At 43.7% G+C, this 17194-nt stretch overlaps 1 protein-coding gene across 1 annotated transcript; it reads right to left on the reverse strand.

Moving 5' to 3' along the window:
• Nucleotides 1-3549: 3549 nt before the first annotated feature.
• EIF4E3 (eukaryotic translation initiation factor 4E family member 3) lies at nt 3550-16817 on the reverse strand. The gene is made up of 6 exons (XM_075574325.1): nt 16696-16817; nt 10145-10239; nt 9506-9566; nt 9202-9268; nt 8686-8841; nt 3550-5972 (listed from the first exon to the last, which is right to left on the reverse strand). The coding sequence occupies exons 2-6, from the start codon at nt 10168-10170 to the stop codon at nt 5926-5928; spliced, it is 357 nt and encodes a 118-aa protein (XP_075430440.1). The 5' UTR covers nt 10171-10239; nt 16696-16817; the 3' UTR covers nt 3550-5925.
• Nucleotides 16818-17194: the final 377 nt, after the last annotated feature.

Here is a 17194-nt window from a genome sequence, read left to right on the forward strand (position 1 = left end):
GGATATGAGAGTCTCTGGTAGGTTGTTCCAGTTTTGGGGTGCACGGTAAGAGAAGGAGGAGCGTCCGGATACTTTGTTGAGCCTTGGGACCATGAACAGTCTTTTGGAGTCTGATCTCAGATGATAGGTGCTGTATGTGGTAGGGGTGAGGAGCTTTTTCAGGTAGCTGGGTAGCTTGCCCATGAAGAATTTAAAGGCAAGACAGGAAAGGTGAACTTTGCGCCTAGACTCTAGTGATGACCAATCTAGTTCTTTGAGCATTTCGCAGTGATGTGTGCTGTAGTTGCATTGGAGAACAAAACGACAAATTGAATTGCAGAGGGTGTCAAGTTTGCACCCAGGCAGGATACCACTTTCAGTGGCGCGCCACTATATTCTATTTATCTATCTAACCAACACACGAATCATTTAGGGCAGCAATCTCCAACCTTTTACCTTAAAAGGAACGGCAAAAAAAAATAAAAAAATTGGAAGACCGGTTAAATTTAGGACTGACATTTCAAACAAGCTATACTTATGAATAAATAAAATAAAAGTGTTATACACACACACCTTGGTACTGGCCAGCCGGGAAGGGGACAGGCAGGTCGGGGGAGGAGGAATTGGCACAGGAGCAGAGCTTGGGCACAGTCAGGATCCTCCGCGGACCAATGAAAATGATGTCGCGGGATCACTGTTTGGAGACAACAGATTAAGGCCATGTAAAAGGAAGAGTTGCATAGCTACAACACGGCATGATAGCAAGCAGGAGAGTGAGCAGGAAGAGACAATTCACCAAGGCATCAACGTATGTGCAGGTGTATGGCTAACAATTTGAAATACTATTTTTTGTGACATCAGACATTTTTCTGCCTGGTTAATAAAATATGGGAAACTCCTCTGATTCGAAACAAATTATTATTATTTTATTTTTTTAAGAGAATTTTTTTTTTGGGGGGGGGGGGGGGAGGTATTCTTAAAAAAAAAACTGCCGCTTTAGGTCTGAACCATGATCACCACAACTGTGGCAACAAGGTAGCATTCCTTCCACATTTACACAGGAAACCCCAGCAGCAAGCCCTAACAAATAAAAGGCCAGATCCAAAGGTCTGTAACGTGATGTTAACCTCACATAAAGCTTCACTGCAAAGGCCAATAACGTAACATAAAATGATGTTCTCTCCCATAAAGAGCATCAAATATAAACGTCCGTGAGTGATTGTCATGAAATGAGATGTTGGGTATTTTAATCCATCTGGTGCTTCAGTGGTTAATTAAAGTACAAATTGGGTTTAAAAATACAATATATGGGGTTTATGACTTGTCATTGATCTGTGCTGGATTTCAAAGGGTACTTAATTGAAGTTGGATTTTAAAAATACAAAGGAATGGTTTATGGCCTGTTAACTCCTTGGCCAGGCATAGTGTTAAAAACTGATATCATCTAGAGATAAAGACATATGTTTCACCAGAGATGGGTTCTCTAACAATAAACAAAAGATTTTCAAAGCATCCCTGGAAGAGGTTTATGGATTGCCAGGGGTGTGTGGCTATGCTATACCATCCCAAAGATATGAAATATGGAATCATTTTTAATCATTATAATTATTATTAGTCGTGGATTTGACAGCGATGCTGAAGTATACAATTTTGATATTTGCATTTGTGATGGAGATGAACGTGATAACACCAGATATTGGGGGGGGTCTAACATTTACGACTAGGATGGGCTTTTGCTGCTTCAATGGGAAAGAATACTACATAAAACAGCAAGGTTTTATGAAAAATCAGATTTAAACAGGTTTGTTTGGAGCAAACACGATACTAACTTCTGCGCCAGTGACCTCTCTGGGAGAAAACCTATGACATATGGTAATGTATAGGGTTTTCTGTTTTATCCTTTTATTTTGAGAAACGGTTCTGCATTTATTGTAATTGTATGTTCTTGTAATCTAAGAGATATATATATATATATATATATATATATTAAAACATTTAATAATTAATGCTTTGGGCTCTGAATGAACTTTTGCACACACTGGAAGGAGTATTTACATATTCAGACATTTTTTGCTACAACAGATTTGTGTTAAGTGCGTAGTTTTTTCTATTATAAACAGACCTGTGACCCTGGCAGATTTATTAATTTTTACATCTTTTATTTGTATAACCATCTCAGGTGGTGGTGGTAGCATATAGATATGATTGCAATTGAGTAAGGGGGTTAATATTAACTCATTGAGGTACCTTTGCGAGGAGAAAGGCAAGTTGGCTAGAGTAGCCATGTATATTAACCCTGGTTGCATATCCAAGTCACGTGCGGCTTGTGACAGGTGGTATATGGGGACGGATTTAGGGGAGATATTACTAATTTGATGGACCGTTGCAAAGGTGAAGAGTGGCACAGCTTGCGAGCTGTGTATTAACCCTTGTCCCGTGTGCTGGTCACGTGCTCACAGGTGTGCCATACGCGACAATGATGCGAGAAGCATTTACTCAACATTGCATATCATCTAAAATCCATTAAGGTAACGCAGGAACTGAAGTCATTCCTAAAGTTGGTGTTACTCCCAACCAGACCCCGAAATAGGACTGTTTGAGAAGTGGGAACACTCTAGATGGGAGTACGGATAAGACCTACTTAACATCACATTATTGTAAGCTAACGCAATAGAATTTTTGCCTAGAATTGGCTTTGAGGTTGCGCATTTACCTCGGGGGCGGGGGGCAGAGAAAAGCCCCACCCATTACTGGTTTTTGGTAACATCACATTGAGCCCGGATTTAACAGAGCTTGTGGATCTAGGCCTAAGGACATTGTCTTAAGAGACATTCATCTCTTGAATGAAATGTTGCTTGTTGTGCAGTAGAGGGAGCAATGCTTCAATCTACACTACAAAAAAAACAAAACAAAAAAAACACACACTACAGGCATACCCCGCATTAATGTATACAATGGGTCCAGAGCATATATGTAAAGCGAAAATGTACTTAAAGTGAAGCACTACCTTTTCCCCCACTTATTGATGCATGTACTGTACTGCAAACGTCATACACGTGCATAACTGATGTAAATAACGCATTTGTAACAGGCTCTATAGTCTCCCCGCTTGCGCGCAGCTTCGGTACAGGTAGGGAGCCGGTATTGCTGTTCAGGACATGCTGACAGGCGCATGCGTGAGCTGCCGTTTGCCTATTGGGCGATATGTCCTTACTCGTGAGTGTACTTAAAGTGAGCGTCTTTAAACCGGGGTTTGCCTGTACACCTTTATTATCCCTTAATGTTTTTAGAACTTCAAGAAAGGTACACACAATTGGATGTGACCTACATAATATAACTAAAAGGGTTTACTTTCTAGATTTCTTCTTGGGAGGTCACAAGGCAGAATTCTGAGTTAACAGCATAAACGTGAAAAAGCCAAGTATAGCATTAGTGTCATTTTCAGACTATGAAAAAGTGTTCTCCATAATGGCTCAATCCAGAAGTGTGGTACCTCGTGCACGTAGGGAGTCGAGCTTGAATTGAAAAATAAGTTTGTAAGTTATTTTTAGGAATTATTGAAACAATCCATTGATTTTAGAAGGCGAAAAAAAAATTCTTTATTCACAAAAACAACTGAAATACACAATATAGGCAGTTTATAAATACAGATGAAAGCATAAAAATAGAGGCGAGTAAAAGATAAATTATTTTGATTTGATGGCTGTCTGAGTGTGGACGTCAGTGCGATCTCGACCACAGGGCTACTGGAACAGCCTACAATACAGCAAGCACCTCCAACAGCAGGGATTAACCAATTCAAACAGAAAAAAAACAGACATTGCAATGTCCAGTAACGTGCTTACTGTACAATCACTGCTACTATGCACCTTCCTTTTAAGGACTGCTAATTCTTTGGTTCTACAAGAATAAAATGTAATCGATAGTCCTGATAATAAAGATGGACAAAATGCACTCAAAATGTAACCAATGTACATATTCACAGTAATGCTACAATTATCGACACTGATATCAGAATAGCAATAATGATAACGATAATCAATTGGGTGCTTAAGAAACGTTCACCCACAGTACATGATCAAGAGAACTACAGTTATGAATTTAAAACCGGGAGATTAATTACAACAGGGGCGGGCAACTTCAGTCCTCAATGGCCACCAACATGTCCAGTTTTAAGGATTTTAAGGATATCCCTGCTTCAGCACAGGTGGCTGTGTCATTGACTGAGCCGCCTGTGCAGAAGCAGGGATATCTTTAAAACCAGACATGTTGGTGGCCCTTGAGGACTGAAGTTGGCCGCCCCTGAATGCCAACATAGTTGATCAAATAAACACACAGAATGTTCATGTGCTAATGCAGAACACTTTACAAATAAGCGTGCATATTTATACGAAGCGATACTTAAAAAGGAAAAATACATCAGGAAAATGTGTAGCTGTGCACGTGGCGGGCTGGGAAACTTTTTGCAATGGCTTAAAAAAAAAAATTTATTGCACCAACTACGGGCTTCCAAAGCGTTCGCAAACCCCACTAGGAAAGCCAGAGATCGACCAAGGATATTTCCATCCCCTTTAATCCATGTCACTAGTAATGTCCTTAGCCATACTCTGGCTCCTAGCGAATTGCAAGGCTCGCTTACACCCAAACATTTAGTCAACGCCAAGAGATATTTAAAAAGAGTCAGGATAAATTAAATATAAAGGCATTCACATAGATCCCTTTTTGGATGTGTAATACAGCAATGTAGGTCTGTTAAAAAGAAAAATAACTTGGCCACAGAGAAGGACACAGAGTGATTATTATGGTTTCGACTGGTCTTCAGTGATTACTCTAGTGATACTCAAAATGTATAGGGTGTTGTGTGTTCTATAGTCAGTGCAAGACCAGATAATGTGTTCAATACGAATACAGTACAATAATACTTTCCCCGGGATCAAGTTTGTAGGTACATCAGAGCGTGATAGGAATGCCTGTAAAAAGAAAACTTATAAAATGCCCCCTTTTTTTAACCAAGAGCATATTCCCGTATGTGCAGCAACTTTAGAAAAAGCAGCTGATCATGATTGTGCAAACTCGCAATTAGTTTTAAAACAACAGATCTAGAAAAACAGATGGAAGTCTGCATTATCATGACCCATTGTAAATAGGGGCTAAAATTCACTGTACAGCAACTTGTGATAGCCCTCTCCAAGAGTGCAGTGAGTATAAACACACAGACCTCAATTCCACTGAAAGCCCAGGAATAATATCCATCCCGTGGTTGTCATACTTGATGACTAAATTGACCCATCTGCTTCTGGACACGTTTGCAGGTGAATGAAGCACTGCGAATGCCTCCAGCAAAGTGGTAAAGTCATCATATGTTCTCTCTATTCTCTATGTATATAACCAAATATATAGAGATGGGCTGGCCAACTCCAGTCCTCAAGGGCCACCAAGAGATAAGGTTTTCCAAGATATCCCTGCTTCAGCACAGGTGGCTCAATCAAAGACTGAGCCACCTGTGCTGAAGCAGGGATATCCTGAAATCCTGACTTGTTGGAGGTCCTTGAGGACTAGAGTTGGCCAGCCCTGCTATAGAGGGTAGATATGAGTGGTGCAGTGTCCTATGTCAGGCAGGTTTAGGTACATGCAAGTGGCAAAATAAAATAAAAAAAATGTACATTAAATATTAGGCAAAAGAAATAATATTATATTTACCAAGCAAGGTACATTTTTCATTTTGAGTACTAAATTGCCCATTCTTACGTTATTAAAAAAGATCTAAAAAAATGACCAGTGTCGTTCTTCTGCAAAACGTCTGCCTGGCCTTCCTCTGGCTGTTCAGACTTTATTAACCCTTTCAACTGTAAGAGGAGCCGACAACACACCATTAAAATACATTGCAGGGCCCCTCTGGAAGTAAAAGGGGTCAGAGGAAAATAAAGTGTGTGCTACAGTGTGCTGCTAATGTCTTGAGCGTCCTCCTTCAAAAGCATGATGTTCTTCATGGGCTGGAAGAGAAAGCATATTGACATTAATGTTTGGTTTTGCCAATTACAGCATCATATGTTCTTCTGCACATTAAAAAAAAACAAAAAAAAACCAAACTAAAGGTTAGGCAAGAACATGACCCACAAGCCTCAATGTCAAATCAATTTGTTTTCAAGCAAAAAAATTAAATCTCCAGAAACGCATCTCTTGTAAAACCTTATTATGGGTGTTGTGGAATTTTTCCGTTTTACTCCATGGTTTTGTCAAGTTTAGAAAGAGAAAGCCAATGCAAATCTTTTATCACAATGGGCTGTTTCATTCCAAATTTACAAACATATGGGGGCCAGGGATGTCCCATAACGTACAATCTCTGTAGCCTGGACAGTCAGAAGGGCTGCCGATCAAGCAGGAAACCACAGACCCTCAAGTTCTATAGGTACAGTGGTGGTGCCACGGAAAGGTTATTATGGATTACTTATCACCTGGTGATGGTATAATGTACCAAGCAAATTCAACACCAAGCTCAATGTATCCGTATAACATTGCAGTCCAAGTCATTTGATGTACCCACTCGCTGTATATAATTGTAATTCATGCAATATAATGCAAACCTACATAACCCCTTCCCCTTTTCTTTCTGTACCCCTGACTTCCCTATCCCTTTGGGAGCAAGAGGTAACGCCACATACAGCTGGGGGAGTTTTCTGGTGCAAAGAAAGGAAAACTGCACCTGTTACAGGCCCAACTTTTAATATTGCATCGACTTCCCCCAACTCTTCCTATAACCTCTACCCAAAACGCTCACAGCGCAATTAGAGCACATTGGGGCAAAGACCATTGACGCAGAGTCAAAAATTACAATTGGCGCCGATTTTGGAACAGTGCTCCAGATTGCGACACTTGTTACCCATCCCTCAAAGTGTAAAAAACAAACAAAACACAATATACATGGAACAGTTTTACAAATGAGCACCTAGCGGAAACTTTAACCAACTTTGTCTTCCAATTGTGTACAACAGTCATGAAGAAGCACAGAAGGAGGATTACTCCAAGAACAGCACACGCCGTTCTTTCCACCACTGTAGTAAGGACATTTTGCCATAGGAAGAACATGCCACTTAATATTAAGGTCAGACGATGTTCTACATAGGCATTTTAACAACCTGTCTCTATTCCACGAAAGAGAAAGACGCCAACAGAACACTTGTTCTAGAAAGGAATGCACATTTAAAAACGGAAAAAGCCTTCACAAAAAGGGACAGCCCGAAACAGATGAGATTGAACACGTCTAATAAGCACTTACTTGGCAGTGATTCTATACCAAGAAACTAGTTTTAAGCAGCAAGTGTGCACATAATGAAAACCGGAGTTTGCCCATTATTTCAAATGCGGAAATCTTTTTTTGCACAAACTAAGGGGAGAGCGACGATTTATACCCTTAATGTAGTTCCCAGCACCTATATTATACTTATGAATTTTTATTTATTTATAAAATGTTTAACCAGGAAGTAATACATTGAGAGTTACCTCTCGTTTCCAAGTATGTCCTGGGCACAGAGTTATAAAAAAAATACATGGTTACAATAAAGAACAGGGGTTATACAGTCAAATCATGTACAGATAGAGTTGGAAAAATGGGTACAGGGGACAAAAGGCTTGTGAGTATTAGAATGCTAACACTGTATTTATATGCATCTTTATTTAAATCTTTAAGGAGACAGGAAGGAATTTATTTTTTCCCCTTATTTTCCCCGATCATTAGATGGTATTTCAATGGGGTTTTGTGTTTGCCTTCCTCTGGATCAATATACTGTAAATACAAATATAGACTAAAGCATCTGTAGTCTGAATTTAGCATAGGGTAAACTTGATGGACGCATGTCTTTTTTCAACCTCATCTACTGTGTAACTAGTGTGTGGAAAGATATTTACGGTAACATAACAATTAATAATAACTCATTTCTCCCAATGGGACTCAAAGCACTTCCCAATTACAGTGCGCGGTGCTCAGCCCACAGGAAGTTTTATAAGCCCCAGTCAAAATGAGCTTACAATAAAAGCCTGAGGCACAGGGAGATAAAGTGACTTGTCCAAGGAGCTGACACCGGGTTCCACCAATTAGTGTGACTGTTTATAGTCCGTGTCTTTACTCACTGAGCCGCGCCTTCTCCCTTATAGGGATTGTGTAAATATAGGTTTAGCATAATGGAAACGAGCTGAATAAAGCTAGTTCAGCAGATTGCTGCAGATAATATGCAGAACCGAGTATATTTTTCTATTCATGTAAACTGGTTTAGTTATATATAAAACTATACGATGACCATACCCCTCAACCTTAATATAAGGTATATGTTAATGACTAATGTGTCAAATATTCACTTGGAGGTCCATCAAGGGGGAAAATGACAAATGTATACAGAAATGATCCCCGAGGGGGATCACTAATACTTTGTACTCAGACAAGATATGGATAATAGGAGAGTGCGGACTCAAACGCCCCAGGGTATAGGACCCTAAAGTACTAGAAAGATACATTGAGCCTTTACACTGAATGTACAGTTTCCTTTTTGGCAACCAAGGTAATATACTATATGCTGGCAGTCATGGACGTATGGTACCAATATTGAGTCAAGGACTTTCACTTCAAAGACTAGCAACCATGAAGTCCACTCCTATTTCCATCTATGACAGCCAACAACCATTAAGGAGGATTTGAAGAAAAAAAATACTTACGCTTATAAAATACAGCTTTGAAAGCGGTGTCTGGAAGCAGTTCGTATATTTTTTCTAAGATAGTTGCTTCGCCTACCACAGAAGCATTTCCATTCCAAACTTGCACAATGTCTTCACGATCACGGACACTCACACTGACGCCAATCACTTCATCGTCTGAGGAGAGAGCGGTCGCAACAGAATTATAAATCAAGCAGGGTGAAGAATATGAAGCCGTTGTTAGTGGGGAGACCTGAGCCCGTTCGGGCATGGAGGGTGAGGAACACACAACCAGGAACAGACTAAAACCTGGATGCAGATTTTTTTCAGCATATGTAAATTAAAGAAGTGACTTGAAAGAAGTTGCCAATTTATAATGTTATCTGCCAAACTGCTCCCAAATTTAGTAAAACCATTATTATGAATTGAAAGGATAGTCCAACATTAATATATACCGTATATATAATATACCTTGAGCAAAAAAAAAATTCAAGTACAACTGAAACAGAATACAGGGGATAACTATAGTATATTTACCAACTGCACAGCGATCTGTAAACTGTTCTCCAATAGTAGCAAGCAATAATTCTTTCCAAACCACAGACTGTAAAATAAAATGAAACAAAATATAAAAACAGCTTGAGTTAAAGACGGTAACCCAGCTGCAAATCTATTTACAAATCATCATTTATTTATTTTTTGTCATCGACAGGATTGGAAACCAAGGGCCCCCTGAATATCTGGGGAGAGCGGTATAATTACTGGCGTATCTGGAGGGGATTTAAATGTCCATCTAATAGGAACCCGCCAATGAAATCCCCAGATAAAGCCTGACACTTACTGCGCTTTCCTTCGGAACTTTCATTTTCCAAACTCCACCTTTCGCGTTACTTTCTTCCTCCCTGCATCGATAACAAAAAGTGTTGCAAATTAATTTACGATACTCCATTTGGAATAGTTTTTATTTTATTATTTATTTTTTACATATTTTGCTCACCAAAGCACTTTATAGATCCCCCGGCATGAATTTAAATCCCTTGGGGAAAGAGCGCAGGGCCTCTGCAACCGCCACACTGAAAAACCTTGCGCCTCCCCTGGGGGCGCACCCCCCCCAGTTTGCACAACCCGACATAGGCCAATAGAAAACAACAATGGATGATGTTGCGTCTTATTGGTCTACGTCATGCGGGAGTGACGCCATTTTGTTTCCTATGATCGGGATGGTGCTGGCGCTACCTTCTGTGGTAAGCATCTCAGGAACGTGGGGGTTCCTGGAGCAGAAAATTGGGTCTTTCAGCTCCTGAAAACCAATGCATCCCAAACATGTGAAATAAAAATAAATAAAAAGCGGGAGAGGGGTGTCAAAAAGGAGTAGGAGTACTGCTGCTCTAAGATTTCAAACTGAATTTCAGATTTGCAAATGTTTTAATTTGACAGCGCGCTGACAAATAAAAATACCTTCAGTCATCCGTAAACTCACCATAACGGCTTCCGCTCTCCTCTCATTAAATGGTAGCTACATCTTAGAGGGAGGTTTGTTACAGGAGGGATATTATTGAACACACCCCAGAAACTCTACAAAAGAAAAGAAAATGTCACTTTAGGATAGAGCTATCACTGCTACATATCTGTGCGGGATTAAATTGAATACACACAAACACACAAAATGCAAAGCCAGCAGTACAGCCAACTGCACACTGATGATACCCATTAAGGTTGAAACATGCCTGTGAATGGTTTCTCTGTCTTTGCATCTGATTCCCATGCTGTGCTTTAAAGCTGTGTTAACAGCGAGTATTAGCTTATATGGGCTCCATGTAACAATGGATTTTCATACAAAAGGTGACACATTGTGTGCTCATTTGCATTTCATTTCCCAGAATCCCTTGCTGCAGTGGAAGCACTGTATGCTGGTGATAGTGAAAGGCGGGGTTGCAGACCTGCCTAAGACATATGAATGTGCTCACAGGTGATCTTTTTATTTGCTATATGCAATACGGTGGAGGTTTCTTGTTGCCTTTTTCACCCACCATAAACACACACACCACACACACACCACACACACACCACACACAAAGTTTCAGATCTTCAATTCCACCTAAACAGCCAACTGTGAATATCTTGTCTCCAAAACATTAGTGATGTTTTGCAAATATTTGCAAGTTTCTAATTTAAGGGGGGGGGGGGGAAGGGGTGGAGAGTACAGTTAACCCTTCAAATTGGCAAACAGCTTTAATTTAAATGCATTGCAAATCTCTTTGCAAAAAAATGTCAGGAACTTCTGCAAATTGGGCTCACACATCAACAGACTACACTTCTATTCATAACATTTTGTTATGGGTAATCCCTGCCACTGTTTAACCTTGAAAAAGTTCGCAAAGGTTAATGCACCCACTGGTGCATTTGGCAGGGATATTCTGTGATACTCTGCATTATTCTTCTCCAAAAGTAGGTGAGCGTGAGGGATCGGAGAGAAAAAACAAAAAAGACCAATATCGGTAGTGAGTGTGGTCTGGACTTGACAAATCCTTTGAAATGTCTACTCATAACTCATATTTGGTCAAATATAAAGGGCAAAATCCAAAACAGTTGAATTGCCGAAATTTCGGCTGTATATCAGGGGGGCATATCCTCAGGAAACAGAGATACCCGGATAGTGCAGATGGTATATTTAAAAAAAAAACACCATAAAGTGCGTACTCACATTTGGTACGACCTTTAAAAACATAAAAGGGCAAATTTTGGGCAATGTAGGTATTCTCCTGGAGTGTGAGAGTCACAGCGGTCTCACCGCCTCTGTGTTGGCAAAATATTTCCTTTTATGTTTTTAAAGGTTGTACCAAATGTGAGCACGCACTTTATGGTGTTTTACCATATAAAGTGGGAATTTTGAGGAGAATACACACACACACACACACACACACACACACACACACACACACACACACACACACACACACACACACACACACACACACACACACACACACACACACACACACACACACACACACACACACACACACACACACTTATTTTCTAGGCCAGCGGTGCGCAAACTGTGGGGCGTGCCCCCATGGGGGGGGACGCAAGATTATGTAGGGGGGGGCGCGGGCTGCTAGCAGGGAAACCTGGGGGCGGGCAGAGCTGTGCACGGGCAGCCAGAAGCTCCGTGCTGCTGCTGCTTCTATGTGTCTGTGTCTTGCAGAGGGGGCGGGGCTTCTCTCTGCACACAGACAGCCCTCCTTCTCTTCCTGTCTGCTTCCCGCACCAGTTTTCAGCAGCATGGGGGGTTGGGGGATCGGAGCATGTCGCCCCCCCCAGGTGAAATTGTGTGTGTGTGTTTGGGGGGGGGGGGGAGATTGTGTGTGTGGGGGGGTGTGTGTGTGGGGGGGGGGGGAGGATTGTGTGTGTGTGGGGGGGGGATTGAGTGTGTGTGGGGGGATTGAGTGTGTGTGGGGGGGATTGAGTGTGTGTGTGTGTGTGGGGGGGGTTGAGTGTGTGTGTGTGGGGGGGGGTTGAGTGTGTGTGTGTGTGGGGGGGGGGGATTGAGTGTGTGTTTGTGGGGGGGATTGAGTGTGGGGGGGGGATTGAGTGTGTGTGGGGGGGGGGATTGAGTGTGTGTGTGTGGGGGGGGATTGAGTGTGTGGGGGGGATTGAGTGTGTGTGTGGGGATTGAGTGTGTGTGTGGGGATTGAGTGTGTGTGTATGTGGGGGTATTGAGTGTGTGTGTGTGGGGGGGATTGTGTGTGTGTGGGGGGGTATTGAGTGTGTGTGGATTGAGTCTGTGTGTGGGGGGGATTGAGTGTGTGTGGGGGGGATTGAGTGTGTGTGCGCGTGTGGGGGGGATTGTGTGTGCGCGTGTGGGGGGATTGACTGTGTATGGGGGGGATTGAGTGTGTGTGTGTGTGTGTGGGATTGAGTGTGTGTGTGGGGGGGGGGTTGAGTGTGTGTGTGGGAGGGGGATTGAGTGTGTGTGTGTGAGGGGGGGGATTGAGTGTGTGTGTGTGGGGGGGGGATTGAGTGTGTGTGTGTGGGGGGGGGATTGAGTGTGTGTGTGTGGGGGGGATTGAGTGTGTGTGTGTGGGGGGGGATTGAGTGTGTGTGTGGGGGGGGGATTGAGTGTGTGTGTGTGGGGGGGGGATTGAGTGTGTGTGTGTGGGGGGGGATTGAGTGTGTGTGTGGGGGGGGGGATTGAGTGTGTGTGTGGGGGGGGGATTGAGTGTGTGTGTGGGGGGGGATTGAGTGTGTGTGTGGGGGGGATTGAGAGTGTGTGTGGGGGGGATTGAGTGTGTGTGGATTGAGTGTGTGTGTGGGGGGGATTGAGTGTGTGTGTGGGGGGGATTGAGTGTGTGTGTGGGGGGGGATTGAGTGTGTGGGGGGGGGATTGAGTGTGTGTGTGTGGGGGGATTGAGTGTGTGTGTGGGGGGGGGGGGGTTGAGTGTGTGTGTGGGGGGGGGGGTTGAGTGTGTGTGTGGGGGGGGGTGAGTGTGTGTGTGGGGGGGGTTGAGTGTGTGTGTGGGGGGGGGATTGAGTGTGTGTGTGTGTGGGGGGGGATTGAGTGTGTGTGTGTGTGGGGGGGATTGAGTGTGTGTGTGTGTGGGGGGGATTGAGTGTGTGTGTGTGGGGGGGGGGATTGAGTGTGTGTGTGTGTGGGGTGGATTGAGTGTGTGTGTGTGTGGGGGGGATTGAGTGTGTGTGTGTGTGGGGGGGATTGAGTGTGTGTGTGTGGGGGGGGGGATTGAGTGTGTGTGTGTGTGTGTGGATTGAGTGTGTGTGTGTGTGGATTGAGTGTGTGTGTGTGTGGATTGAGTGTGTGTGTGTGTGTGTGGATTGAGTGTGTGTGTGGGGGGGGGATTGAGTGTGTGTGTGTGGGGGGGGATTGAGTGTGTGTGTGTGGGGGGGGATTGAGTGTGTGTGTGTGGGGGGGGATTGAGTGTGTGTGTGTGGGGGGATTGAGTGTGTGTGTGGGGGGATTGAGTGTGTGTGGGGGGGGATTGAGTGTGTGTGTGTGGGGGGGATTGAGTGTGTGTGGGGGGGATTGAGTGTGTGGGGGGGGATTGAGTGTGTGTGTGTGGGGGATTGAGTGTGTGTGGGGGGGTTGAGTGTGTGTGGGGGGGGATTGAGTGTGTGTGTGTGGGGGGATTGAGTGTGTGTGTGGGGGGATTGAGTGTGTGTGGGGGGGGATTGAGTGTGTGTGTGTGGGGGGGATTGAGTGTGTGTGGGGGGGATTGAGTGTGTGGGGGGGGATTGAGTGTGTGTGTGTGGGGGATTGAGTGTGTGTGGGGGGGTTGAGTGTGTGTGGGGGGGGATTGAGTGTGTGTGTGTGGGGATTGAGTGTGTGTGTGTGTGTGTGGGGATTGAGTGTGTGTGTGTTTATGCAGTTGTGCGCAAACTGGGGGGCAATGAGGCGCAAAATTATTTAGGGGGCGCAGGCGGCGTGCGGCAAAAACTGGGTGCGCGGGAGGACGAAAAAGCTGTGCGTGAAGGGTGGCCCAGAAGATGTGCACGGGCGGGCAGCCGAAGATGTGTGCGGGCGGCTGAACAGGATAGTGCAGGTGGCGGCCACGTGATGGTGTGTGTGCGCACGCGCAGGGGCTTCGGAGGTACGGGGTGATGGTGTGTGAGTGCACGTGCAGGGGCTTCGGAGGTACGGGGGAGGAGCACGCCCGAGCGCTGTGATGTCAAACGCCCCTCCTTCGGTGTCTGCCCTGCAATAGCGCTGTGTTCCTGCTCTCCTCCGCTGGCAACCTGCTTCGCTGCGATCCTCTGCAAGTGAAAGGGTCGGCTGCCACTATATCACTCACACTATGAATGTACAGAAATAATGTAAAAAAATAAAGTGAAAACACAACATTGAAAACGGAAAAAAATAAATAATACTGTAGGTAGGAGTGTGGATGACACTGGGGATAGCAAGACAAAAAGCAGGGAGGGGAAGGGGGAAAAAGGGGGGGGGGAGAGGGAAGGGAGGTAGCAAAGAGGTGGATGAATGCCCCCCAAAATGATTGCCTTTGTGCACGTACGCTCTCCCAAGCTTGGCGCTTGGGGAGACAAACAAAATTGACTTTGAAGCGCGCTCAGCAGCAGTCAATGCAGTCAATGCACACAGCGCACACAGCGCACACAGCGCACACACACACACACACACACACACACACACACAGATGCTTGGAGAGTTGGTGATGTCACCGCTCTCAGCGGCAACGTGGACGCAGCCTAATTTTGCAAGCGCGAGCTGTTGAAATATGTAAGTATTTAGACATATTTGGATTTATATTGTATACCGTTTAATAAAGGGTTTTTTTCCCCATGTGATTTTGATTACATCAGGCAGGGGGGGCCCGAGAAATTTTATGGATGAAAAGGGGGGCTCGGCATAAAAAGTTTGCTCACCCCTGTAATCTAGGCCACAGCTCTAGCAGTGTTAGTTAAACCAGCTGATTGATGGTTGGAAATGCACACTGTCTACTACCAGCATACACCCAAGGGATATCTATTTTATCGATTGTAACCTTGAAAGGACTTCAAGCACAAAGTAATAATGTGTACCAAGGGCTATGAGTTACTGAGGCCAGGTGAGATTAAATAAAACAGGTTTTATGACAAGTAAAAACAAGGTGAAGCACAGCACATTAAGCAGCTGCAGAGAGAAAGTAATATAACAAAGTGAGCTTGGGACTTGAGTTAGTACTTCTAACCTTATAACGTGGGGCTCCCTGAGGACTGGAGTTGGGAAACCCTGGCCTACTCAAATAAATGGGCTGTAAGGTGTCTTCCCATACTAGAAGGTGTCATGGCACAAGAATGCTTATTAGATACGCTTCTCTATCCCAGGAGAGGGTGAAGTGCTGCGTACACTTATGAGCACTCAATGAGTACTAGAGCTCAAAACTAAGTATACTGTGACAGTGGTGCTAGTCGCCATCAGCTGGTTTAGCTCACACTGCTAGAGCTGTTCTGAATAACAGAGGTTGTGTGGGTTCAACTTCTGATCCTGTTGGGTCTGACACCATACCCCATTCCCCATAAGGTGCCTTTGACTTGTCAACCCAATAACACTTTGCATGCTGTGGGACGCCAGTGCAATCACTTCCTGCAGTTTACAGAGTTTTATTTATTTTAAAATAAAAAGTATTTCAAATCGGTAGGTGTCTGGCCCTCTGGCAGATGGCACAGCGAATATTTTTTAACCCCGTTCTGCTTACCGTAACCACATTTAAAAAATATCTGTCATGTAGCATCAAAATGTGCTCATACCTCTGGTAGCTCCTGCCCCCTGGCTTCCTTTAAAAGCAGACCACTTCCAGGTCAACAGTTTAAAACTTCCTTGTGGAGCACACCAGAGATATGCTAATAGCTAGGTTAGCTACATATGTGAGCAGCTGAAAAGTAGGATGTGACAGTGATACTACTCAATCAGCTGGTTTAGCTCACACTGCTAGAGCTGTGAAAAGCAATGGTTGTGCGTTCTAGTCCTGTTGGGTTGAACACCATTCATTAGGTTGGTGCCTTAGGCTTGTGAACTCTATATACAGTAGTTGGTATGGAAATCGTTTTAGGAAGTGTGGGGTGGGACTGATTTAAATATACTTTGCATACCCATTAACATATGTCCCAGCCAGGGACCTCGGGTGGGATCCTTTTCCAGCACAGGCATGTCTCCCTAATTTGTTTGAAGGGATATATACACAATTGGAGGCACTACTAAATTGAAAGTCAGAGAATATCTCTCTCTCTCTCATTGTATTCAATGACGGACTTCAATGAATCCACTCAGCTTTTATAGTACCCAATCCGCAGATGTATTTTGTTGGAGGGGACGGATTTGGCCCAAACAATCCACAGAATTCATTAGAAAGGTTTCATTATGGAGGTTATTAAAATGATCATATCTTTGATGGGGACACAGTATAAACAGTAGCTATATTGGTTGAAGGCCGCTCTCTTTTCAGTTAGCATGCTTTAAGCACAGAGGCAACTTCAGTACAGTTTATTTCATTGTTATAAGATCCCTTTACTTTTTCTCACCTGCACTGTCTGCACGGTGTAAATTTTCTTTAGATTTGATTCACACTCGGCTGCAGTTGTTCCTGGAAGGGACCTGCAAAACACAGACAAATATTGAGAAATGTACAAAGCGTGCGGTTCGTTTTTTTTTGCAATCAGCAAAAGCAAACGTAAAAGTCGAAAGGTCGGAACATCCGACACGGAGTAATATGAAATATGTTACAGAGCTGATGGCTGCATGCTGCACACACTGAAGGGCATAGAGAATTCTATTGCATAACAACTGGAAATAGCCTGGTCTGTTTAAAGCAAAATCACACACGTGAATACAACTATATTAAATAGATATTTTGTGCTTGCGAATGTATATTATGTTAAACCTCCTTTTAAAGATCGACTGCTAATAAACATACACATCAGTGCGAGAAAGCAAGAGGATTGAGAGAAAGCTAGGGCGCTAAGGCAAGAGAGCAACCCTACAACTAGGATTAGATACCCGACTACGCAAGACCCAATTAAG

This window comes from Ascaphus truei, chromosome 17 (assembly GCF_040206685.1).
Source record: "Ascaphus truei isolate aAscTru1 chromosome 17, aAscTru1.hap1, whole genome shotgun sequence".
Taxonomy (NCBI): domain Eukaryota; kingdom Metazoa; phylum Chordata; class Amphibia; order Anura; family Ascaphidae; genus Ascaphus; species Ascaphus truei.